Source organism: Leptomonas pyrrhocoris, assembly GCF_001293395.1.
Source record: "Leptomonas pyrrhocoris isolate H10 chromosome Unknown, whole genome shotgun sequence".
Lineage (NCBI taxonomy): Eukaryota > Euglenozoa > Kinetoplastea > Trypanosomatida > Trypanosomatidae > Leptomonas > Leptomonas pyrrhocoris.
Window position 1 is genome coordinate 490696 of NW_015438369.1, and position 24574 is coordinate 515269.

General features: G+C 59.0%; 5 protein-coding genes across 5 annotated transcripts; all 5 read left to right on the plus strand.

The window, feature by feature from the left end:
• Positions 1–1043: 1043 nt before the first annotated feature.
• On the plus strand, positions 1044–9893 carry ABB37_06214 (hypothetical protein; the record flags this gene model as incomplete). Its single annotated transcript, XM_015804479.1, has 1 exon — positions 1044–9893. The coding sequence occupies one exon, from the start codon at positions 1044–1046 to the stop codon at positions 9891–9893; it is 8850 nt and encodes a 2949-aa protein (XP_015657053.1).
• Positions 9894–11828: 1935 nt separating this feature from the next.
• On the plus strand, positions 11829–14171 carry ABB37_06215 (hypothetical protein; the record flags this gene model as incomplete). Its single annotated transcript, XM_015804480.1, has 1 exon — positions 11829–14171. One exon carries the CDS (start codon positions 11829–11831, stop codon positions 14169–14171), a length of 2343 nt encoding a protein of 780 aa, XP_015657054.1.
• A 1801-nt stretch (positions 14172–15972) lies between these two features.
• On the plus strand, positions 15973–17415 carry ABB37_06216 (putative ttaggg binding factor; the record flags this gene model as incomplete). Its single annotated transcript, XM_015804481.1, has 1 exon — positions 15973–17415. The coding sequence occupies one exon, from the start codon at positions 15973–15975 to the stop codon at positions 17413–17415; it is 1443 nt and encodes a 480-aa protein (XP_015657055.1).
• A 695-nt stretch (positions 17416–18110) lies between these two features.
• Positions 18111–19037, plus strand: ABB37_06217 (putative mitochondrial mitochondrial carrier protein (MCP12); the record flags this gene model as incomplete). Its single annotated transcript, XM_015804482.1, has 1 exon — positions 18111–19037. One exon carries the CDS (start codon positions 18111–18113, stop codon positions 19035–19037), a length of 927 nt encoding a protein of 308 aa, XP_015657056.1.
• Positions 19038–21275: 2238 nt separating this feature from the next.
• On the plus strand, positions 21276–23591 carry ABB37_06218 (hypothetical protein; the record flags this gene model as incomplete). Its single annotated transcript, XM_015804483.1, has 1 exon — positions 21276–23591. The coding sequence occupies one exon, from the start codon at positions 21276–21278 to the stop codon at positions 23589–23591; it is 2316 nt and encodes a 771-aa protein (XP_015657057.1).
• Positions 23592–24574: the final 983 nt, after the last annotated feature.

Consider the following 24574-nt stretch of genomic DNA (forward strand, 5'->3'; position numbering starts at 1 on the left):
CTCTCTTTTTCCTTTTCTACAGCTTGCAATCACCCTGGAAGCTTTCACGTTTCATTTGTTTCCTTTTTCTTTTTTTTTTGTTAAGTCTCGTTCTTTTTACACATCCAATTCTCTCCCATCGACTTTCTCTTTCAGATACAAATTACTAAGCTGGATTCTTCTCTATTTTTTTTCCTTTTCTTCTTCTTCTGCCTTCGCCGTTGAGTAAGTTTTTTATTTTTATTTTTCGCGAAAGCTATCATCAGTAAACATCGTTTAACCTTCTCTTATTTGACCTTTTTTTTGTTTTAGCGAAATCAGTTTAGCATTTGTTTTTATTTTCTTTAGACGTTTTGGGCTGTGAGCAGCGTTGTTGAAGAAGATAAAAAGGAAGGAAGGTGCCTTCAACAATCGTCGGGGTCTTCTCCGCGCCCGTTTTCTGTTCCATCTCGTGTGACACACAAGAAAAAAAGAGCAGCGACGACACAAGCGACGAGGACGGATCAATACGAAAGAAAATAGCGTGTGCGCATGTGGAAGTTAAAGGGAAGGAACAAGAGTTGTGCAAGTACGAAGAGAAACACATATAGTCAGATAGCGACAATTTGAAAAGAAGACGTACTGCGGCGTTGTGCACATTGGTGCCACGCGTTTTTTTTTCTCTTCTTGTGTTTTCTTTCTTTGCGTGTGATTCTGCTAAACATTTTCTACGTAAAACAAAGTATTCGAGGATCATTTTGCGTTGCAGCACACGTAGGTGTGAGCTGGCCCGGTGGGCATCAAATACCAGTTGGGCATTTTACTGTGTATTATTATTATTAACTTTTAATATATATACATATATATATATATATACACATATATATATATATATATCTCTAATATAGTCTAAATCAATTCTCTTTCCATATTTATTGAAGTTTTCTGGAAGTATTTCTCGCTTCTGCACTTTCTCTGTTTTATTTTTTGTCCGTCTTTGTGTGTTTGTGTGGGTGCGTGTACCTCTTTTTCCTAGTTTTCTTTTTTGTCTTCGTTTGTCTTCTTTGTCTCCTCTCCCCTCCTCGATGCAAACGGAGGCAAGGGAGAGCGATCACACAGCAGCAGCAGCGGCAGCAGCAGCGTCGGCGACGGCGGCAACGGTCGCAGAAGACAGCTCAGACAACTGGGAAGTCGTCCACGTTACGCCCGCGACGGCAGAGTGCGACTTGGCGAACATCACGACGCCACGATGCTTCGTCCTGCACTCCACCACCGGCTTCCACACGCCGTTGCCGCTGTCTCTCCACACCGCTGCTGCTGCGGCTGCCGCGAGCGGCATCAATGGGGCGTTGTATTCCGGCTCCACCGACGCCGGTGGAACGGCGTCTGCCACGCTGCCACCGCACAGCTGCACGTCTAGTTTACCCTATCCTAGAGATAAGACAGCTGTCGACGTTGTGCGAGAAGAGGCGGGAGCAGAGTCAGCCCAGCACGCTGAGAACTCGTGCGCCGCAGCGGAACCGAGCTCGTGTGACCTCTTCGGCGCGTATCGCCGGGTGCGGGTTATTCACAACACCGCGCCGTGCCTCATCAGCTGCGCCACGGAGTTTGGATCGCCACCACCGCCGTCGAACTGCATCCACACCGACGGTAGCACACCTCTGGTGTCGGGGGTGCCGCCGCTGGTGCGAACTGGCTCGCCGTCTTCGCAGCCGTCCTCGTCGTCATGCGCGCGCCAGCGAGCACAACCGCAGCCCTCTTCCTCATCTTCTCTTCTGCAGACTTCGTTGCACTCCATGCGGGGCTTCTTCGCAGCCCTGGGTAGCCCGCTGAGTCCCCCACTACCGGCGCAACAGGACTCCTCCGCCTTTCTTACCGCCACCGCAGCAACGGGCGCCACGGGTGGGCCAAGGGCAGCGCCGCCGTCCGCCTCTCCGCCGCTGTCGCCGCTGGCCAACGTGCATGCCCAATCTGCGGCTAGGCGAGTCAGCAAGGCCCCCTCCTCCCCCCGCCGCTCCCACCCCTCCTCCTCCACGCTGGCCGAGACGGTCATCTTTATCGATCCGCTGGAGATCATCGCGGAGGCGGCCATTTCGTTTGTGGACGTCGTCTTCGCCGCGCACGTTTCGGTAACGGGCAGCGGCACCGTGCAGTTCGTGAACTGTTGCTTCGGCCACCGCAGCACCTCGCAGCTGTGTCAGCAGTTCGTCTCCAACCCGCTGACGTCCGACACAGGCGTCAGTGCGAAGACCGACAGCGGTGCAACACGGCAGCATGCGTGCCCCACATCAGTCCCTGCGGGTGATCTAATGCAGCTAGTGACGGAGGACGTGAATAATGCCTGCGTGGACAGCTCGGACGACCCGGGTCAGTTAAGTGGATGGGCGGCTCCTGTGGCAAGCGCGGTGGATCATGCGTCTCTCTTGTCATCCGAGGACCATGGCGGGAGTGGAAATAAGCCGAGCCTCACCGACAGCAAACCGCTGGAGTGGACCTCGCCTTTGAAGAACGAGGCGGAGAGTAATAGTGGTGTGTTTGGCCCAAACACGGGCTTTGCGCTGCCCACCACGATGCGCATGATGAGCATGCGGCAGCGCAGCTCGCTCGCCAGCAACGTGTCGGGCCCTCCCGCCCTCGCGGAGCCGCCGAAGGGCAACGCCAATAGTAATACGAACACGAGTAAAGGATCACGCGCGGCTGCACCGTTGAACGCGGCGGCGTCGACGCTGGGCACGATGGCCGGCATCACCGACAGCGCGGCGACGAGTGTGCTGGACGTGCACGGCGGCAGCTACTGTGTGCTGAACCAGTGCGACCTCTACGGCGGTTGCGCGGGTGCCTCACTGGTGTGCCGCGACAACAGCCACAGCAGCGTGACAGACTGCTCGTTTGACGGCCCTTCCATCACGTGGGCCGCCATTGAAGTTCGCGACACGGCAGAGGCGACGATACAGTACACGAACATCAGGCAAGTGATGGGGGTGGGCGTGTTCGTGTCCAATCACGGACGTGCCACAGTGGACTCCTCCGTGATTGAGCGCTGCGGCATTGCAGGGGTGGTGGCGACGGATTACGGCACCGTCAGCCTGCAGAACACCGGCGTGGAGGCTTCCGTCAGCGGTGTCTGCGTCTCGCTGAGCTGCTCCGCCGAGGCGCAGATGATCGGCTGCGGCTTCACCACCCGTTTCACGTTGCCGCGTCGTGCGGCGGGTTTGATGCTGGTGGAGCACCTACACTCTCTCGGTGCCCTTCGCCCGGTGACGGACGCAGCCGGCACGACCAGCCCCGCCCGAGACTCCATCTTGTCTTCTGTTGGCAGCCCGCTGCTGCAGCACGCCCTGCACGCCGACCTGGAGAGTCTGCTGTGCTTGTGGCTGCTGCACATCGGCGCGTCGGCCGCGGCCCTCCCGACCTCCTCGCAGTCCCTCGTCCTGTGCGACCACGCCGTGGCGGTCGTGGCGGAGTGCGAGTTCACGTGCGCAATTGGGCTGCCGCGCCGCTCGCTTCCCCCCGCGACGGCGAACGCGAAAGACGGCAACGTGGTGGGCACCCACGATAAGGAGGAGAACGCCTCCTTCAACGGCAGTCACGCCGATCGCAGCAACGGCGCCATGCAGTCGCTTAGCGGCTTTCCTCCAGTTGCGGTGCAGACCGGCGGTGGTGCGGACCTCAAAGTACCCAACGCACTTGACCTAGTCGGTAGCAGCGGCAATAACAACCCTCTCACCGTTTCTCTTTCCGGTTCTTCCGTCACGCGTCGAGTGGCCGCGGAGCCGGACGAGTCGGAGATGCGGCGGAGTCTCACGCACGTGGCGATGGCCAAGCTTGAAAGGGCAGAGGACGGGGTGGACGATGATGGTGCGCCGCGGCTGTCGGATGCTACACCCCACGCGTCGTGCAGCTCGGTGAGGGCGTTGGCATCAACAGGGGTCGCCGCGCGGGCCGCGTCGTCGTCGCTGCTGAGCGGGCCGGGGCGCGCTGTCCTCAGTGCCGCGACGACGATGTCCTCCGCGTCGGCGGCGGACGACCCACGGCCGTTCCCGACCCCCACCTCGTGCGCGGGGAGCGGGTTCTCGCCGCTGCCGCTGCCGGTGCGGCGTGTCATTGCTGGCCTGCTGAGCTCCTACGTGATGGCGCGTGAGGTCTTCGGCGAGTACCTGGGTGATAAGCGACGCCTACACGCCGCCGAACGCGCTGTAAAAAATAGTGCTACGGGGGTCCCTTCACCGCTAAGTAGTTCCAAGAAGACGGACGTTGGCTCAGTATCGAATGCGCGGCAGTCCTTCGTCGGGGAACGGACATGCACAGAGCTCTTCCTCTCCTTTGAGGCGCTCACCGAGATGGACAACAAAGAGGACGACGAGGACGCCTCGGCCGTGGGACTCGGCCTCAACGGAGAGCGCTCCGCGACCAGCCGGCGGCTCAGCACCTTGTCCACCGCCGCCATGCTGACGCTGCAGCAAAGCCTACACCAGCTGGGCTGTCTTCCTGTGCTGATGGCACCGAATGGTGGGGTGTACCACATTGTCGCGTCGAACCAAGCCTCCCTCGTGCTGACCTCCTCCGTGCTGAGCCTGGCCCTGCCGCCGCAGCTGATGGTCACGTTGCCGAGTGCGTGGGCGTCGGCAGCCAGCTATTACGTGAGGGGGGCGGACGCCTTCCCCCCCACCATCCGCACCACCGCCGCGCCGCTGGTGGCGGCCGTGTTAGACTACCACGAACCGGATGGCGTCTCCCCGCACGCGGATCGCCACGAGCGAGACAGAGCAGCGCGGCAGCGGAAAAACGCGAAGGAGCCGCAGGAGCGGGTGAATCCGTTCTGCTCCATTTACACCCGGTCGAATGTCATTCAGTACGAGTGCGTGTCCATGACGAGCGCGCAGGCCGGCTTCACGAGGCAGGTCCCGCCACACGGCTCGCAAGCCCCCTCCGCCCGTGCTGCGGGTGGGGCATCACAGCAGCAGCAGCAGCAGGAGGAGGATGCGGAGGTGGGCAAGAACGCCGCTGTCGACGCGAGCAGCCGTCATGGTAACACAATAGGTGCACGGAACGAGAGCGGTGACGCGGAGGACGCAGAGGCAGTGGCGGCTGCCACTCAGCCGCATTCCGCACTCGTCGGGGGTCCTAGCGGCGGCGGCGACCACAACGATGGTTGGCCAACAAGAAGGAGCGCAACCGACGCGGCGGGAGTGGCGGAGGACGCTGGAAAGTCCCCACCACCGCTAAGTCCGCCCACTGCGTCGTCCAGCGCGGTCCAATACCCCCTCCCACACGCGCCAATGCAGCGGCAGTCGCCGGACCCCCACGGCGCACCGCCGGCCTCCGTTGAGTTCAACACCGCAGCGTGGGGCCTGGTGCTCATCACCCCGCAGGCTGCTCGCCACTCCGAAGCGCTGGACAAGGCGGTGCGAATGCAAGCAGAGCACTGGTGTAGAGTGGAGCAGACCGCCTCAGCCTCGACCACCGCCGCCGCCACACCCGCTACCGTCGGAGAAGGACCACTGCAGATACCGGCACCGCTGTGGAGGTCCAATTCGAAGGGGGCAGGGCGGCCGTCGTCGCCGGCAAGTACAAGCGCACCTGTGCTCACTGCCGGCACCACGGCGGACACGCAAGAGACGGCCTCCACGTCGAGCGCGCAGGTGCATCGCCTGGGAAACATATTCTTAAACATGGCGAACCCAGCGGAGCTGCTCAGCGTCACACACCCGGAGCACATCTGCTCGGCTTTCCCTACCTTTGCCAACGTGATGGAGCTGCCGGCGGCGCAGCACTACCCGGTGTATCCCGCGCAGGGGCCGCCCTCGTCTAACACGGCGCAGCGAGCAGCGTCGTCCCATCACGGCACGAACGCCACGATGGCGACGGCGGCCATCTCCAGTCCCGTGAACGTTCCCGCGACGACGGATTTTGTGGGGGGCGTCCATCGTCACCCAAGTGAGGTGGGACGCACCACGACGACAGCAGCAGCAAACGACTTTCATTCCCCCACCGCCTCTGCCGTGCCCGGCACGCCGCAGGGTGAGCGGGAGATGGGGCGCTTGCATGTCAACGCCGATATGCAGCGGCAGATGCTGCTCGACGACGTTGACGCACCGCCGTTTCTCGCTGCTGCTGCCGCGGCGGCAGGGTGCGACGAGGCGAGCGGCGGCGCGCCGAACACGCAAAGTCCGACGCACGTAGTCGCCGGCCGTGTGTCGCAGCCAGCTGAACGAACGAAGGTTGGTGTGTCTCACTTCTCGTCCACGGTGCCGCCGTCGTCAAATCGCTCCTCGGCCATGCAGGAACGCACCGCCTCTGCCGTCACCGCCACCGTGACCAAATCGAACCCGCTATCGATGGGTGAGGGCGAGGAGGAAGAGGAGCGGGAGGGGTCACGGTCGATGAAAATCACAAAGTTTAACGGGCCCAACGCACAGACCTCGGCGCACAGAAGCAACCTCAGCAGCCGCGCCTCGTCGCAGCGCGGCCGTCTTCACTTCCCCGAGTTTCCTGCGGGTAGTGGCAGTGACACGGACGATTTCGCCCTGTTGCCGACGGACACGGGTGCGATCCAACCCCCCTCATCGCCGCAACTGAGTATTCTAGATGTTGAGAGCGTCGGGTCCTCCTCCACCTCCTCGTCACGCAGTACCAGTAGTAGGAGCAGCAGAAATGACGGCGATAGCAACGGCGGTGGTGGGGGTCAGGGCAGCAATCCGGACAGCGGGGACCGTCGTCAACCGGAGAAGCGTCCAAAATGGACGTTACGGCGCGAACGGAGCGCCAGCAACTCGCATGACGCTGCGGAGGTGACGAGCGCTTCAGAAGGCGGGAAACAAATGGGAGGGAAAGAAGCGACGGCGTCGCATCGAGAAGCGCAACGGAGGGCGCGGCCGTGTACCATGCGTTCAGACCCAAGCTTCAATGCGGGGTCTGAGAATGGGGAGGGTGACGCATCCCAGTCGGAGTCGTCCAGCGGCAGCGGCAGTGAGGCACCAGGCGAAAAGAACGAGGACGTAGCGGAGGTCAAGAAACAACGCTATCACAACAAAGCCAAAGCCCCCACCGCAAGTCCACACCCTCCGCCGCACTCCACGGCACGGCGGCCATCAGCGTCCTTGTCGAAGAGCGCGTTGCAGCCGCAGTCGATGCTCCCGCTGCCGGTCTTCCAGCGCTCCCCGTCAAAGCCAGAGCTGAACAGCTTCGCTCGCCCGTCGCGGGGCGGCCCCCCACTTGTGGACCGCGCGGAGTCGCTTCATTCCTCCCCCTCGTCGAAGTCTCGGCTTGGCACCGTCTCCTCCTTGTCCTCGTACTCCTCCAAGCACGACCGCCACGACAGCCGACACCGGCTGCGACAGCGTCGCATCCCGCGGGCGACGGTGCAGTCGTCGTTTTCACCAAGCGAGACGCCTCCACGCGGGAGTCCGACCACATCAAATACCACGTCCAGCAGCCACCTCCATCACAATCCACTGAAGGAGGAGAGGGGAGCTGTGGAGGCTGCGGCGACTGCTGCGACGGCGGCGGAGCGCCCCGTGGCGCTGGGGGCGGCGATGGAGCGCATGGCGCAGCTGGAGGACCAATTACTGCAGATGCAGCGCATCTTGATGCAGCAGCAGACACAGGTGTCGCAGATGCACTCCGCCATCCTGCAGTCGTCCGGCTCGCAGCCGGAGATGGGCACCTTCGACACGCAGTCCTCGCTGTTCGCCCTGCCCTTCACCGCAAAAACGCCCATCGACGCGGCAGGGCAGGCGTGGGTGACGGCGAGGGACAGCCGGCGCACGCAGAGCGACAGCAACTGGAACAGCTTCAGCAACAGCAAGTTGCAGCAGCCTGCCACGCCGCACCGGACGCCGAACACGTTTGCACCGCACACACTCTCGCTTCACATCACAGCGGCCGAGACGGCACCGGTGGATGAGGAGACAAAGCAAAATGCCGGCGGTAAGACACCCGCCGTGCCGCCCCCCGCCCCACCCCCACGGCAGCCACTGCACCACTCGGAAAGAGCAGAAAACGAGGAGGGCAAGCTGCTTACCGCAGCAGAAGACAACGGCACCGCCGCCGCACCGGCTTCGTCGGGAAAAGCCGCAAAAAGCAGCAGCAGCAACAGCAGCAGCAACAACCAGTCGAACAAGAGCGTGGCCACGACGTCGACGAGCGCCCGGGCGCCCAACACACCCCAGCACCCACTGAATCCCCCGACAGAGGCGACTCCTCCGCAGATGACGCCCACTGCAGCAGCAGCAGCCGTTGTAGTGATGGACCCCTCTCCGCCGCGGTCACCGCCGCCGAATTTAACGCAGGTGCCGCCGCTGCGGGCCCGCGTGCGACGGCCCTCGACCGGCACCACCGTTGACCTCTTCCTCCTCGCCGCCGCCCAGCACAGCCGCCTCGGCACACTGGCGGCGGCCCAAGGGGCGGCTGGGGAGACGGTTGAGGGTGCGAACCTCACGGGGTACAACAACAATGTCAACAACACCATAATACAGTCGTTGAGTGCACCCCAGTACAGCACAGGGGCGGAGGACGTGGATGAGGACGCGGCGGCCGACGAGGAGGAGGAGGAGCGGCGGTGGGAGGAGGAGCTGCTCCGCCGCCTGCAGACCATCCATCGCGGCAACACCGGCGCCGACGGCCGCGGCCGTGGTGAGCGTTGGCGGGAGCGTTTTCCGTTTCCGACGTCTGCCCGTTCGATGGCTGCTGCTGGTGGAGGGCCGTCCGCTTCCAATGCAGGCCGTCGCGATCACGCAGGGGAGGCGGCGATCGGTGAGGGAGAAAATGGAGCGAAGGACGATGCGCAAGAAGAGGAGATGCATGATGGCGTCTTCGCGGACCACGACGCCCTGCCGGCGCACCACCCCAGCAGTCCCACGGTGGCCTACGAGCCGTGGCGAACCACGGTAGCCACGGGAACCCGCTACGCGCACCGGCCGCCGCCGCACCCCTACTGCGCCCCGCATCCCTCCTCTTCCGCCCGCGCCGCCGTTGCTGCCGTCAACAACAACGTGTCGCCAGATCGGGTGGATGGAAATGGCGATGCGGGCGAGCAGCCGCCCCTGCGCTGGCGTGAACCGGCGCCCCCGCCTGCGCTGCACACGCCGTGGGACACCGCCGGCACCTACGCGTCCTCCTCGTCGCCTCGGTCGCCACGCGCACCTCGCCCGCACCGGCCGAACTCCACCCTTGTACCCCCAACAGCCTACGCCGAGACGGCCAACGCCGCGCCGCTCTCCCCCACCGTCTTCTTCTCGCCCCTCCGCGCCTCCAACGCGCCGACGGCCACGACGACGATGACGTCGCCCACCGCGTACGGTGCTGGCGGCTGCGGCCCTCCTGGGCTTTACCTGTGTGGCCGTCGCCGCAGCGGTCACCCACGCAGCCCCACGCAGCCCGCATCACCTCCACACCTGCAACAACCGCCGCCATCGCAGCAGCAGCGCACGACCCCGGCCACGCCCCATCTCCCCCCCTCAAGTCGCATCGCTCACCTGCACGAGGATTACATACACGACCAGTACGCACGTGCCGCGTGGGACGCCGTGTTGACGCAGTCGCGTGCGCGGGAGCGGGAGGGGCAGCGGCTGACCTCACTCCGGCAGTCTGGGCAGGTGCACCGCCTTTATACCGGACCGGTGCGAGAGCGGGTGTACCGTGCCTCTGTCCAGGCACGGCCGTCGCGCGAGCAGCTCTACCGCCGGCACGGATGCACCTTCACGCCAAAGATTAATCAGGCGCAGAATGGGCCGCGTCGTACAACGCTGCAGAATGGCACGCCTCGTGGGCCGCGCAACCGTCCGCAGCGTGGCGCCGGTTCGCCCATCACCCCTGCGCCGGTGTCTTCCGCGCTGCCGTCGCACAACACGACGATGACATGTGATGATACCACGTCGTCGATTAACACGCAACGCTCCCATGCCAGTCAGCGTGGTCGGCCGCCGCCGAGGTGACACGTCTGCGCATAGAGCGTCCTATACAGGGCTTGTTGGGTTTGTGTGGGGTCGTTGCACCACCGTGTCGTTTTTCTTTTTTTTTTGCCTCATTTTTTTTTTCCACTGCTCTGTTCCATCCGGGGCGTATAGACGCTACGTCATGCCGCACTTCTTTCCGTGTTCGTGTGCGACTTTGATACAGCAACGTTTGGAGTCGACCCTGCTCATCAGAAGTATACAGGTTTTTTGGAAAAAATGATGTAGAGCGTCCCTCAAGGACTTGCTGCAACAGGGCGGAAGGACGTGTCTGGCGTCCTTTGCCGCTGCATTTTTTTATTATTGTCTTTCACTTCCCTCCGTTTCGCGCGGCATCGACTGACAGCTACGACGACTTTTGGTTGTTTTGGCGTATTACACCTTTCCTTCTCTCTTTTTCTAAATGGCAAATCTTTCTATTCCCCTCCAATTTCGTGTGTCTTTTCTGTTTTTGCGTGTAGTTTCTCTTTACTATTCCTATTATTTTTTCCTTGTTTCTGCTTTCGTTGTTTCCGAACGCGTACGTCTCCACCTCGATGTCAGTCAATTATGTTCGCCCTTTTTATTACTACTATTTTGCTGTTGGCTTGTCTTGCATTACACTCATGTATATATTCTTTTGGTTCGATGAGTGCTTGTGTTTTACTTCGCCGGAAGAAAAATAAACGCCACCTTCCTTGTACCTTCCTCCATCGATGCGTTCAACATACATACATACATATATATATATATATATATATATATGTATATGGTTTTCTGCCTTACATATTGTTGTTTTTTTTTCAAAATCCCTGTTCTTATGTCTCCTTTCAACCGGCTCTTGCGCTGTCTCTTCTTCTTTCCGTCATGTACTTGAACCTCGCGCTCTTCTCACTGTCTTGTCGCTATCGACTTTGGGAAAGTTTTTTTTCTTTTTCTGTGTGTTGCCGCGACATGTCTTTGTCCGGCTTTTGTTGCTGCCCTCCTTGTTTCGGGATACATGCTCTTAACTGGGATAGCCCGTGGGAAAGCTGCTGTGAGAAGTGGTCAAATCGCTTCTTCTCTCTTGTATTTTCTTTTGTTTTTCATACCCAGCTCCTCTATGCTTTCAATGTACCTTACTTATGCGTTCTCTCCTGTGTGGAAGCGCCCCTCTAACGCCGTTCATCCCCAATAGCTTCCGTCTAGCGGACAGTGAAATATATATATGTTTGTTTTCTTCACTGTCGCCGTTTCTGTTCTTATTGCGCCTCCCTGGGCGAGATGGATTTCTCAGAAGGTTCCACCACTACGGAGTCGGAAAGACAAAATACAAAAACAGATTTGTGCGGTGAGACGTAAAAGTGGAAGAAGGGGAGAGGGGGGGGGGAGGCAGGGACATCGGCACTAAACCACCACCGGCGAGCACGGATGGGGTGACCCCAGTAAATGCAGAGAAGCCATTTTTGTTATTATTACACAGGCATCTGATTGTTGCTACCGTCGTAGCGCTTTTCTCCCTCTTTCTCATCCTTCAGTTTGGCTGCGGATGATATGTGGACTGGCAATGGCGCATGCAAGAAACGCTTTACTGTAGGTCCATGTTTCTTATTATTTTCTGGGTGGCGTCGTGACGGTGCAGTGCGTTTTGCTGACGTGGTGCGTCGTCTCAGCGAGTAACACAATTTAGGCTCTTTTTTTTGTTTTGCACGTCTGACCACGTCTTTATCACCGTCTTTCTCCTCTCCCGCTTTTCGCTTTCTCCCTTGTTCTCCGCTCTGGTCAAACTCGTGTGAACGTTCGCTGTTGCACGCATTCTGCACCGTTGAAACTTATGTCTTTGCTGATGGAGGACGAGAAACACTCATTCGTCCCCTTCTTCCACCTCGTTCTATTCTAACTACAGTATTCTTGTAGTTTATTTATTTATTTTCTGTTTATTGCTTTGCATTCTGTCTAATGCCGCTGGAACGTGTCAACTTAGCTCGTGGCACGGGCGATGCACCGGCGGGTGCGTCATCAACCGATAAGTTCGCGGCGACGCCGGAGGAGCTGCGTGCTATTCAAGAAAAGATGAAGGACCCGGTGTTTGTGGAGCTCATGCACGACTACATGAGGTCGCTCGAGGACCCAGCGACCCGCCAGGAGGAGGAGGCCTACTTGGAGCAGGCAGAGCGGGAGGCCCGCGAGGGCGGCGACTTCAGCTTTGAGTTCGTCTTCCCTCGTGCCGCCTACGTGGTGGAGCTGCTGGAGCCGTCCAACGCACGCGTCACCGCCGCCGAGGCGAAAGGGCTCGGCGTAGCAGCGGCCTCGACACCCGCAGCGGATGCACAACAGGCGGTGCGGTCCTTCTTGAACGTTTGCCAGAGTGACAAGGTGAAAGCCTTCACGGAGCACACCACGGGTGACCGCAGCGGCAGCAACTGGGAGGTGCCGGTGTCCGTCTCGCAGCGCAGAGTGGAGGTGTACAACCCGGTTGCCGCTGCACCATCCGCGCAGATTCCCGCCGAGTACGCCGCCTCGTCTGCTGCTGCATCGGATGCGTCTTCTTCGCCGTCGCAGCTGTGCATCGTGCACGATGTGGTCTTTCACCCCGCCACGCTGGAGCTGGCAGAGCGCAGCAACCGATTCATGTGCTTCTTGACGGAGATCGCGGTGGAGCACATTAACAGCGGGTACGGCGAGACGAACGGATTCAGGTTCCGCCGCCTGCCGAGCAGCGTCGTGTCCATCGGCACCCCGCAGAACCAAACGGTGCGCTCGAGGAAGGACGCCGATCCTTTTGCGGTCGACCCGCGCGATCCGGTGCTGCGGCAGCCCACAAAGCACTTCCCAGAGAAAACAATAACGGCTCCTACCACGAAAAAGAACGCGAAGGACTCGTCCTCGAAGTCGGAGAAAGAGCGGTGTGAGTCAACCCCCACAGCAGCATCAGCAGCAGCAGTGTCAGGTCCCACCACCGCCACGGCCGCCTCCACGTTAGATGAAGCGAAGCTACCTCCGTACACCATTGCCCACCGCGGCTCCATCGATCTGACCGATGCGTGGCGCTGGTCCGTCTCAGACAAGCGCATCGGCGTGCCGGAGGAGTTAATTGTGAAGCTCACCTTCGCCGACGTGCGACGGGCGGCCGCGCTGGACATCACCATCACATCCGACGGGCACGCCGTGCGCATTGACCGCACCGAGGGCCAGCCGTGCTACGAGGGAGAAGTGGTGCTGCCGTTCACGGTGGAGGAGGTGCCGGCAGAGGCGCAGTTCGACCGCGCGCGCGGGGTGCTGACGCTGACGCTGAGGGTGGTGCCTCCGGCGCGGCCGGACGGCGTGCCGACCGCAGAGGAGCTGCGCCGGACCCTCCCCGGTGGTGGTGGTGCAGGCGGTGCCGCGAAGGAGGAGAAGAGGGAAAGGGAGGGGGACAGTGGAGAGCCACAGCAGGCTGTGGTCTCTAGGGCAGAGGCTACAGCTACGGCGTCCACCATCGAAGAGGACAAAGCTGCAGTGGAAGCATCGCGGCCCGTCGATCCTCCACCACCTTCAGCGGCGTCGACGAACGTGCCGACCGCAGCGCCGTCACCGCAGGATGACGCCGCGACGATGGGAAAGGCTTGTGAGGCGCCGGAGTCGAAGCCAGCGTCCGGCCCAACACCAACATCGGCGCCTGCAGCGTCTGCCGCCTCGCACAGCAAACCGGAGGTTGCTCACATTGGCAATCAAGATCGTGTGGCTGCCATGATGGCGCAGGTGGAGGCGGCGAGAGCGGCGCGTGTAGCCGCTGCTGCTGCGGAAGCTGCGATGGAAGAGGCGGCGGCGGAGGAAGCCCGAGCGACGTTGCGCGCCACCGATGATGCGGTAACAGCGGGTGACACCCACTATCCCAAGGAGGCACCTCGGAAAGATAAGGCGGCAGCAGACTCTGCTAGGCCACCAGCTCCACGTGCGACACAGGAGGGCGTCAAGGAGAGAAAGGAAGAGGAGGGTGACATTCCATTCATCCGCAAAGCGGCTGCACTGTCCACCGCAGCCGACGTGCGGACGGGCGGGACGGCGCATGTGGGCGACGACATCGACGCGGTGCGGACGCGTCAGCAGGCGTGGGCGGCCATGATGGAGGCGGAGATGCAGGCGGCGAAGGCGCGCGAGGAAGCCGACGCGGCAGCGGCGGCTCGTGCGGCGGAGGCTCAGGCCGCTAAGATACGTCGGAAGCTGGCTGCTGAGAAGGAAGAGGAGCGTCTGGAGCAGCTGACACAGGCGAAGCGGGATGCCCTGCCGCTGTCTAATAAGTATATCTTTGCCGTTGACTAATTGACAGGCGCGAGGGAGAGGAAGGAGAGGAGGGGTACGCTCCACAGTCCTTTGGGGCCCTCTCTAGCTCTCGGCTGGCCGTTGTGGTGTCTCCGCGAGGTCGTTTCTGATTGAGACTAATCGGACAGTTTTCCGTCGGTGTTTACTTTCTTTTTCTGTCTCACGATGTAATTTAGGCTGCGGAACACACATGCGTAATAAGAACCACAAAAGCGGTAACCCCGAAAAAGGGAAGTGCTCTGTAGGCAAGATCTAAAAGATAGTTATTTATATGCTCTTCATTCGTGGCGCAATCAATTTTATGTTTTTCTGAGAACGTCTTCGGCTGCTGCCGTGACAGGTGGAGTGGAGAGACAGCACGTCGTGTTGCTCTCTCGTGGTGTTTTATTATTATTATTATCTATCTGAAGTATTTTTGCGTAGTTACTCTCCCTCTCTCTCTCAGCATCGCAAATCCTTCCCGCTCGGTCCTTCTTTAAATATGTTTCCACTACTATGATTGCCGGTGTTATCGTATATATCTGCTCTCACGCACAGCGATTTGAACACACACACACACACACACACACACACACGCATACGAAGAAACATTACACACTCGTAGAATAGAGGGGGGAGAGAGCGCAGCCACCTCAACTCCTCGCGGTGCAGCAATAGGTAAGCAAACACCAAGCAACACCGTGCCCCACCCAGTCTGCTGAATCAAGATCGGCTGCGTCCACATTTAAAGAGAAAAGATACGAAAGTTCCGTCGGGGACATTGAGAAGCGACAAGAACAAAAAATAAGAGAGCTGCGTTTACCAGATACAGCTCCGTCTTGTTAGAACGCCACTCATAGAAAGAACAAACAAATTCCTGGCAGGACACGCCGTGAGGATAGAAGGAAAGCTGCATTAAGGGACCCTTTTTTTTGGTTACAGAGACACGCTTCTCGCGGATCTTTTCTCCACACACACACGAGATAGTATGCCGCCCACTGCCTCGGTACGCGCTCCCGGCGCCACGGCGGAGCCTCCCACTGCGCCATCTTCCTCCCCCACACGCACCCACAGCTCCGTCCCTCCACCTCCGACAGAGAGCAACACAGCGCCGCCGCCGCCAGCAGCAACGTTCGCAACGGACGTATGCTACTTCGATCTCGTGCACTCTCTCTTACTTGATCAGATTAAAAGCTCGAACAGCGGTGCGGTGCTGATCCTTCTGAGTCTGCCGGTGGTGGCAAACGCTCCGGTATTTTGGCAGACGTGCACGTACCGCGGCGGGTTGGTGGCTGCGTTGCTGCTGCACGTGATGGAGCACACCGGACAGACGACGGTCACCGCGGCACGACCAACAGCGAACAACACGAGCGACGGTGGTAGTGGTGGTGCTGATGGAAACACAGAAACGACGTCATCGGCGTCTTCTGCTTCCCTTCCCACCTCAACGCCAGCTACTGCTGCAGTGGCGCCCCTTACAGCACACGATTTGTTTAGACTACTGCATCACTGCGTTCCGGCTGGTTCGAGGGGCGATGCTACGCATAATTACATGGGTGCTGGCGTCGCACCAACGCCGCAGAGGACTTCGCCATGGCAGCAGGGGAGGAAGGACGGCCCATCACCAACTGCGTCAGCGTATGCGACGGCGCTGTCCCTGCTTCTGCGTCATTGGAGGGACCCTCAGGCGCAAACGCTTTCTCATAGTAAAGCTGGCGTCAGTGAGGACCAACATGAGCACCATCACGGCGACAGCGCCGCTGTCCAGGACGACAGGGACTTGCAGCTCTATCTGCGCAGCGTCTTGCGTGAGTTGGAGTTGATGATCCACAGCGTACACGAGCGGCAACCTCAACGCTCAGAAACTGCCGATGCCGTTAACACAAACCCACGCAAGCGAACACGCGCGGAAGACGGAGAGTTACCAGTGCACCCTGACTTGAAACGTGCACTCTCCGTTGACCTTGCGGCTCTCGTGGCGGTGCTGCAGGAGCACTTCTCCAACTTCACCTACGTCAATCCTTTCTTCTCGCAAAGCGCAGCGGGAAAGCACATCGTGCACGGTGGGAGCTGCAGCAGCAGGGGCGGCGGCGGTGGCACCAACTCTGTGCGCGATGCCACGACGACGACGATCACAACTCTGATGGCGGACATCGACCCATCAGCGTCACCTGGCGCTCCTCCCTCGCTGCTCACCGCCGCGAAGGCGGTAACAGAAGACGAGAGCAGCGGTGATGCCACGGACGAGGGCAGCAACGACACGGATGAGGAAGAGGATGGAGAGGTGGATGCCGTGACGATGCTGCAACGTCTGCCGGCCATCACCGCCACTCGCTGGGCGATTCCTGCAGTAGCAGCGGCCCAAGTGACGGGCACAGAGAGCATCATCAATAGAGGAAAATCGGCAGACGCTGTGCGACACGCCATTGTCTCGAACGCGCATAGAAGCAGCTCCTTATCGATTCCCTCCGCCGGGGCAGCAGCGGGGGCGGCGAATGACACCGGCACCGCGCCCACAGCATCGCCGCAGAACGCAGAAACGGCCCGCGTGTCCGCCGCCATTCGCGCCTTCGACGCCTTCACCGCAGCACTGGAGCAGCGACCTCCTGACGCAAACGGCGGTGGTGGCGGCGATGACGGCTTCACAGCCGCACAGCGGCACCGGGGCGAGATCCGCGCATCCACCGCCGCCGCTGCCTCTGCTGGTGCTGCGGCTGCTGCTGTTTTTTCAACCCCAAGGAAGGGGACGGCAGCCCCCACCGCAAGACCCGACGAAAAGGTCCGCCGCACGCACCGCCCACCGTCTGCTCCTTCAGCAAAAGCGACAGCAGCGGCCGCACCAGCGGTGGAGATGCTTAATCCACGCACAGCGGCGCCGCAGGGCAACACGCGTGTGCCGCAACGCCGCTACAAGTTCAGTGTGCAGGAGGACTCCGCCATTATGCACGGCGTGGCACTGTTCGGCCAAGGCTCCGGCGCCTTTAATCGAATCTACGACGCCTACCGCACAGTTTGGCTGGCAGGCCGCAAAGCGGTTCACCTGTACGACCACTGGCGAGGCGCGCTGCGTCGGCGTGCCGTGGCGGCAGTGAGCGAGGAGGTGATGAACGCGGAGGGGTCGAGGGAGGACAACAGCGCTAAATATGGGTCGGCTGCTGCGGTGGAGGGGCAACCACTTTCCCACGCAGGGGCGCCATCTGTGTGGGCGCCGCAGGAGCTAAGCTCTGACATCGAGGACTCCGACGCAGAGGACCCCAAATCGTGAAATAGTGTGTACACGCTTTTTATTATTATTGTTTCGTAGGGTCTGACAGCGTAGATGGAGCTCCTCCTTTTCTCGTCCGCCGGCGCAGCGGTGGGAGCGCGTGCTTGTCGGCGTCGTTCGGCCGAATCTTTTCCTCTTTCCCCCTTTTTTTTACGCACCTGCCCGCACTTTCCGCTACGGTTCGCTCGGGGAAATCGCAACGTGCAGACAGAGTCCATACGTAAAGTGCCTTTGATGTTGCGGAAACCAGCTGCTGTGCGAGACATCAACAACAAATAAAAACGATGAACTATCACGCAGATTGACCTATTCTTTTTTTCTGCTGCTGCTGTTGCTATTAAATCCCAATGTGCGTATTCATCTCTCCCCCAAAAACGCGTTGGTATTTGACCCGCCGAATCGTGAGAGGAAGGAGGCTCCTTGATGTTGTTATCCCTCAACTGTCGCTACTCTGATTTGTACGTTCGCTCCCATCCGCATGTGTTGGTCTCCATCGACAAACTGCTCACCATTGGCAGCCACCTTTTCGAATAGGCTGTACTTCAGTTCGCTCGAACGCACGCATCGGTGCAATTCCAAACACACACGCACACGCACAGCCATCTCGCTTATGTAAGTCCACGTTCACATCAATACACACGTTCATAGCCTCGGATACACGATAATAACAATAACGATAAAACAAATCGAAAAGCATGTCGACGACGACGGAAGTTTCACCAACGCCGATTCCGCTGTGGCAGACGCTTGGCATCTCCGGCGGTGCCGGCATGTTCGCCTGGTGCTTCACCCATCCCTTCGAGATGTGGAAGAACACCGTCATGATGGCGCCGCCTGGCACGAGCCAGCTTTCCTCTCTCAAGGCGACGGCCAAAAAGGGTTTCTACACCGGCCTGTGCAGCGGCCTGATGCGGCAGGTCGTGTACACGACCGCACGCCTCGGGTGCTACCCCATTTTCCGTGACGGCATTCTGCAAGGCGAGGTGGCGATGGGGTTGAAGAAGTCTGCGGATCCGCTGCATGCGTCGGTGTTAGATCGTGCCGTCGCTGGCGCCAGCGCCGGTGTCTTCGCCTCCTTCCTGTCCTCGCCGGTGGAGGTGTGCCTGGTGCTGCAGACCACCAGCAAAGAAAAGTTGTCGGTGCTTCAGGCGCTGAAGTGCGTGCTGTCCAATTCTGGCGTGACGGGCTTCTGGAGCGGCTTCGGCGCCCTCGCCTCGCGTGCCGCGCTGGTTGGCGTGTCGCAGGTGGCGGTGCACGATCAGGTGCTGACGATGCTGCGCAAGCAGAACGTGAAGCGCCCGTCGCCGCTGAACGACAACATCGTCGTGAACGTCGCGAGTTCCATCACCGCTCTGATTTACAGTGCCGTGACGATGCCGGTCGAGGTGGCGCGTGTGCGGATGTCGGCGGAGGCGAAGCTGGGCACGGGTGTGGAGCGGAAGTACCACAACGTGGTGCAGTGCATTGGTCGCATTGCGAAGGAGGAGGGCGTGCTGGCCATGTACGACGCCTTCTTTCCTTACTTCTGCCGGTGCACGATGCACACCATCCTCTGCTTCTTTACTATCGAGTACGTCACGCGCACGCTCAGGGAGAAGAAGGCGGCGGCGAAGTCTGCGTAGAGGAAACGGGACGGTACAAAGCGCAGCTGTGGTGCATCGATCGCATCCCCCATAAAGATCTGCGGCGAGGGCCGCCGCGTCATTTTTGTTTTTGTTTTCTTCCTTGCTCTTTCTCTCTCCTGCCGCCGAGCACAACAGCACATCGGAATGGGTGCAGCTGAACGCCTTGACACACTCCAACATCGACAGCGGCCTCAGCAACAAAACAACAGCAACAGGGTCATTGAGAGGAGCGTAAAAGGAGGAGGAGGAGGTGTTCTTTTGGAAGTACACGCGCTTTTTAAATTGTTGTTGTAAATGTTGAACGAATCAACCGTGCAGTGACGCCTACGGGTTTCTTTTGTTTTTCTTATTATTGTTTTCTACCTATAGGAAGAGTAGGCGGACGTAAAGGCGAAGGAACCTGAAACCAGTAGTAGGAGCTCTAACATCAACAACAAAAAATCTGACGCTTTATGTCGTGGTTCGAAGCGCTATTATATATATTTCTGAGAAGCTCTCTGGTCTTCACCACTAATCTGAGTGTAGGTGTATCCATGGAGCTAGACGAGCTCTGCCGACGTTCTTTTTTTTTTCCCTATTTTGGCGCTTTGTCTTTTGAGGATCTTATGATTTTCTGATAAGCGTGTGAGGCGCAGTGGTCTGTGGCCTTCCCCCGATAACTACTTAGTCTCCTTTCACCCCCACATCATTGGATTCCACAAACAGATGTACCTATTTACAGGTGTTGCTGCTCCTCTCTTGCCTAGTGTTGAAGAACCTCTGTTTTCATTCTTATGTTTCTTGTTTTTTTTTTCTTGTAATGTTCACTAATTTCGTTAAGTTGTTTGTTTGCTGAACGGCAGCTGAGGAGTGTGAGCGGTTCATCGTCGACGCTGGCTGTCTTCGTGCTTCTTATATTGACCGCATCTCCTTTCCGAGTACGCACGTGCAGATGTTGCTCGTGTATTTTCCTTGTGTAGTGGCTCGTGCTGTGGAAAGGGAGCGAGCGAAGATGGATGGGTTTGGCATGCGGTGGGGTGGGGTTTGCAAGGGCAGGAAACTGAGCAACGAAGGTGCACCACGGGACACCTCAACGCTTGAGAGAACGGGAGAGGGAGGGACGAAGAGACATCAGAGAATCGTGTACGGCCCTCACAAGGCACAGAGCTGCGAAGGAAAATATAATATGATCCTTCCTCAGCGATCTTCGTCGTCTCTCTCTCTTCTGTTAAGAGTCCGGATTCTTCTCTTCCCCTGTATACCGTGACCCTCGTTCTATTCCATTCACGTACACTCCTCTCGCTGAAGCGACACGTGTGCGCCAGCACGGAAACGGCAAACTCCAACGCAACAACAACGGCAAAGAGAAAAAAAAATATAAAACAGAAGAGCGAGCTGCATGTGTGTCAACGGTAACGCTTTCGAAAAGGCAAAGGGGGAAGTACATGGACACACACACACACACGGCAGATGGGTGGTACTTCTCTTCTCCTTTTCCTTCCCTTTTTTTTTTCTCTTTCTCAGTTGAACTCATTGCTTTTTTGTTTTCTTTCAACGTCGTTACTCCCGATGAGATCAAAAGAAAAGTCACTACGTTTTCCCTCTTCCACCCGAAGCAGACAACGAAGGAGCCGTGCGTCGTCTGTTTCTGTCGTTGACCAAAGAAGACAGCCGAGCACGGTGTCGGGTGGGAAGGTGAGCTATATAATATATCTAAAGGAAACTCAACGAGGAAAACATGTATTCAAAAGGGGTCTTCTTCCTTTTTTTTTTGATTCAAAAGAAGAAGAAAGAAAACGACGAAGGAGAGAGCCGCAGGCTGTCAAGTGTCCGATGTGTGCTGCGACTCGTCACTCTCCCACGCGCTGGTGTCGCCCGGGAACGCTGTTGTGTGCGTCTCAGCTGCGGCGCTTGGCTCTCTGCGTGGTGAGATGTGCTGCTTCCCCTCTCCACCTTAGGCGAAATGGGCGATATGTGCTGCCGAATGCGGAGTTCTTCTGTCGTCCACCCCTTAAAAGAAAGAAAAAACTTTTCATCTCCCTCTCCTCCTCTCTCTCCCCTGAAAGCACTCTCCTCCTAACTCTATTATTCTTCAGTACGAATCATCCGTTTCTATTCGCCTACACGCTCTGTCTGCGCTGCCGACACTCGTTTTTTGCCGTTTGGGTTCACGAGCGCAACTTATGCGGAGACGGGTGCGTTGTATGCCGTCGTTCTTTTACTCCTGAACATTACGCGCGCTGACTCTAGCGAGACATGATGGGAACGGCACCGCTGGCAAGCACACCGGCGGAGGCGGAGTCCGTGGAGGTGTACCGGCGTTACCCACCACCGGAGATTCTCCAGCTCGCCGCCCGGCCACGAGCGAGCCCCGCGCCGCCTTTGTGTTCCGCCTCCTCAGCGGATCCCGTTACACCGCGCCATCGCAGTCCAGCCGCCTCGCCGCCCCCCTCCGCCGCCTCGCCTTCTTCGTCTTCGCAACCTGCCGAGGCATTCCAAAACAAGGACGATGGCGCACACGTGCGCGTCGACGAGCGCGCAGCGGCTGAGTGCGGCGAGAACCAAACAGGAAAGCACAAGCCCACGTCGCACGTCTCCGTGCGGCTGCGGTGGGGCGTTGAGGCGGACGACCTACGCCGTGTGTATGAGCTGCACGAAGATGCCTTCCCCCTGAGCTACGAGCCCGCCTATTATGAGCACCTGCTGAACCACGATACGTGGATGGGGCTGGTGGCGACGGTGACGCCGAAGGCGTATACGCAGTGGGTGGACAGAGCGGCCACGGAGGAGGTGGAAGAAGGCGAAGAAGAGGAAACAAAGAAGGCTGGCGATGACGTGCCCTTGGCGTGGTTTCCAGGCTACACACCCTCGCCTGCGGAGGCGGCGACTGGCCCACGTCCGGTGCCGCCGTCAGCCTCGCAGCGGCCGCTGACGGTAGAGATGTGTAACGAGCGAGCGCAGGTGGACAGCATGCTGACGGAGTTGGAGTACATTGCACACCGCCGGCAGCGCGCCGAGGCAAAGACTGCGGAGAAGACTCAAAGCTACGGCAGCAGCGGCAGTCGTTCGGAGGACAAGAAAAATACTCCGGAGGATGACGACAGTGCGTACACGGAAGTTGTCGGCTTCATTCTGGGCCAGTGTGGCTACGCCCGCCACGACGACGGCCACCTCTTCACCAACCCCACCTCCTACATCGGCTCCTTCGTCGTCGACCCGCGCTTTCAGTGCTGCGGACTTGGCAGCGCGTTGCTGCAGCGGTATCTGATCTACGCCACGCAGCAGCGTCCCCTCTACGCACAGGACTACTTGCACTACGATGAACGAAAGCTGATCGCCATGCTGGTCCAGGCACAACTGAAGAAGCGCAGCGGCTCTCCGTCAACCGCAGACGCAAACGGCAACCACAGCCACAACGGCAGTGGCAGTAAGGGCGATAACGTCGCCGCTGCAGCTAAGTATGCAACGTCGGGTCCTTCATCCGCATCAGCACCGTCCCCACTGCCGTCCCTGTTCTACCAACTTGTCTCCGCCTACCTCCCGGAGACGCTGGCCTGGTGGGAGGACCGGCAGACCCGTCAGCGGCTGCGGGAGCGCGGTCTCTCCGAGGACCAAATCGATGCCCAGCGCTTTCGTGATCTGCTGGCGCCGGACGTGCTGACGGACGAGGAGGCCGACGAGGTGCGCCGTGACGCACGTCGCTTTGTGGTGCAGACCGGCACGCGGGAGGTGTGGCTACACTGTCTGCCTGGAAATGCGAAGGCGAATCTGCTGTATGCCCGCCGCGGCTTCCGGCTACATCGCCTATTGAGGGACTACTACAATGTAGACGAGGAGAAGTACGATGCGTATTTGTTGATGTACGTCTCCCCAGCGGTGGTGGTAGGGACCGATGATGGACTCGTCGGGGCTACGCAACACCCACTTGCCGTTGCTGGTGCTGCTGCTATGGGTGCTGAAATGGATTCTGTGATGCAGCAGCAGGACTCGGAAGGTTTAGCACAACTCAACAATACCATTAGTGCTTCCGCCGCCGCCGTAGTAGTCGGTGAAGGAATGCGCCGGCGCTACACGAATCGTACCACCGCGGGCAGCCCGGAGCAAGCGGCGACCGCTAATGACAGCGGTGCTCCTTTGCCCTTCACGGATCCCACCGCCGGAATTGCCGTGGCTGCGGTCCACCGCGATGCTTCTTCCGCCTCTTCTCTACCGCCTGCTGATAGTAGTGTGGAGAGCAACACGGATGCAGTGTGGAAGACACCTGCAGTTTTTTCCAGCAACCCTTCTGTTTCTGCTGCTGCTGCACCGTCAAGCGGTACGCGCCGCTCCCTCGGCAACGCGTCCTGGCTGACCCCACGCACCTACCCCGTCGTGGCGGACATTATCTTGTGCACTGCCGCGGAGGGACAGGCGGAGTGGCGGCGACGCGTTGGTGGCTCCGGGGATGTGACGGGGCAGCGTTCGTGGTGGGAGACGGGCCGTGAGGTGGTGTTCTTGGCGAACGCCATCGGTTTGTTCTGCGCGGTGCTGTGGCTTACCTACAACGTGGGCGTGACGGGGAAGGTTGAGTAGCGTAGCGAGAGGCGACGGCGGTGGTCCGTGCAAGAAGCCAGCGCTGCCGCGGCGACGCGTACTTCTCTCTTTTTGCCTTCTTGAAGAAGAAAGTCCCGCTGCGGCTCCGTCCCTTTTGCGGCGGTGTGTCGCTGACGTCTTCTTTTCTCTCTCTCTCTCCTCTATTCCATGGCACCCGCTCATGGGAACTGAATCGCCGCCCGCCCCCCCCCCCCCCCCCCAAACCGCCACGACGATGTGCTCGTGCCGCAGGAGCGTGAAGGCAGGACGCGTCACTAAAACACGCACAGAACGAAAACTCTTGAAATAGAAGACCCCTCTTCGACTGCGGAATAGGGAACAGGTTACAATGCGACCGGTACCTCCCACACAAGGGAGCCGCCTCGTGTCCCGCAGAGATGGCCTTTGCTAATATAGTGGCCTCAACGCGCATAGGACGACGGTGCGGCGTGACACGCTGGCCACCACCGCCCGCAACAACGCACCTTCATCTCTTCTGTTCGTGTTTTCTTCCCCGACTTCATCGCCGCCTTCTCTCTCCTCTCTCTTGCCTTTTGTACATTTACTCGAACGTCTTGGCGCGTGTGCGGCGGCTTGTCATTTAAGAAGCGGCCGCTTTGGCGTCGGCCAAGTGTATTGCATTCTTCTTATTATCTTTTTTTTGTTTTGTTTGTTGATTCCTTCCTTCGTGGCTTCTTCGTAGATTGGGTCTTCCGTGAAACACACAACCACACAACCAGACACACACACACAAGCTCACAGTTTCCCTCGCTCTGCCAAAAGAGAGAAAAACTAATACTTATACGGCAGGACAGGTGCCTATTGAATGATTTAGCAAAAGAAACATATCACACGGTTCTCCAACTCTAATGATTGTGACCGCCAGAACTCATACGTCCTTTCTCCGCAAAACTTTCACGTGCTGCCGCCGTTTTATTAAATCTTTTTTCGTTGTTCCTTGCCGGTTTTAATATAGATTTGTT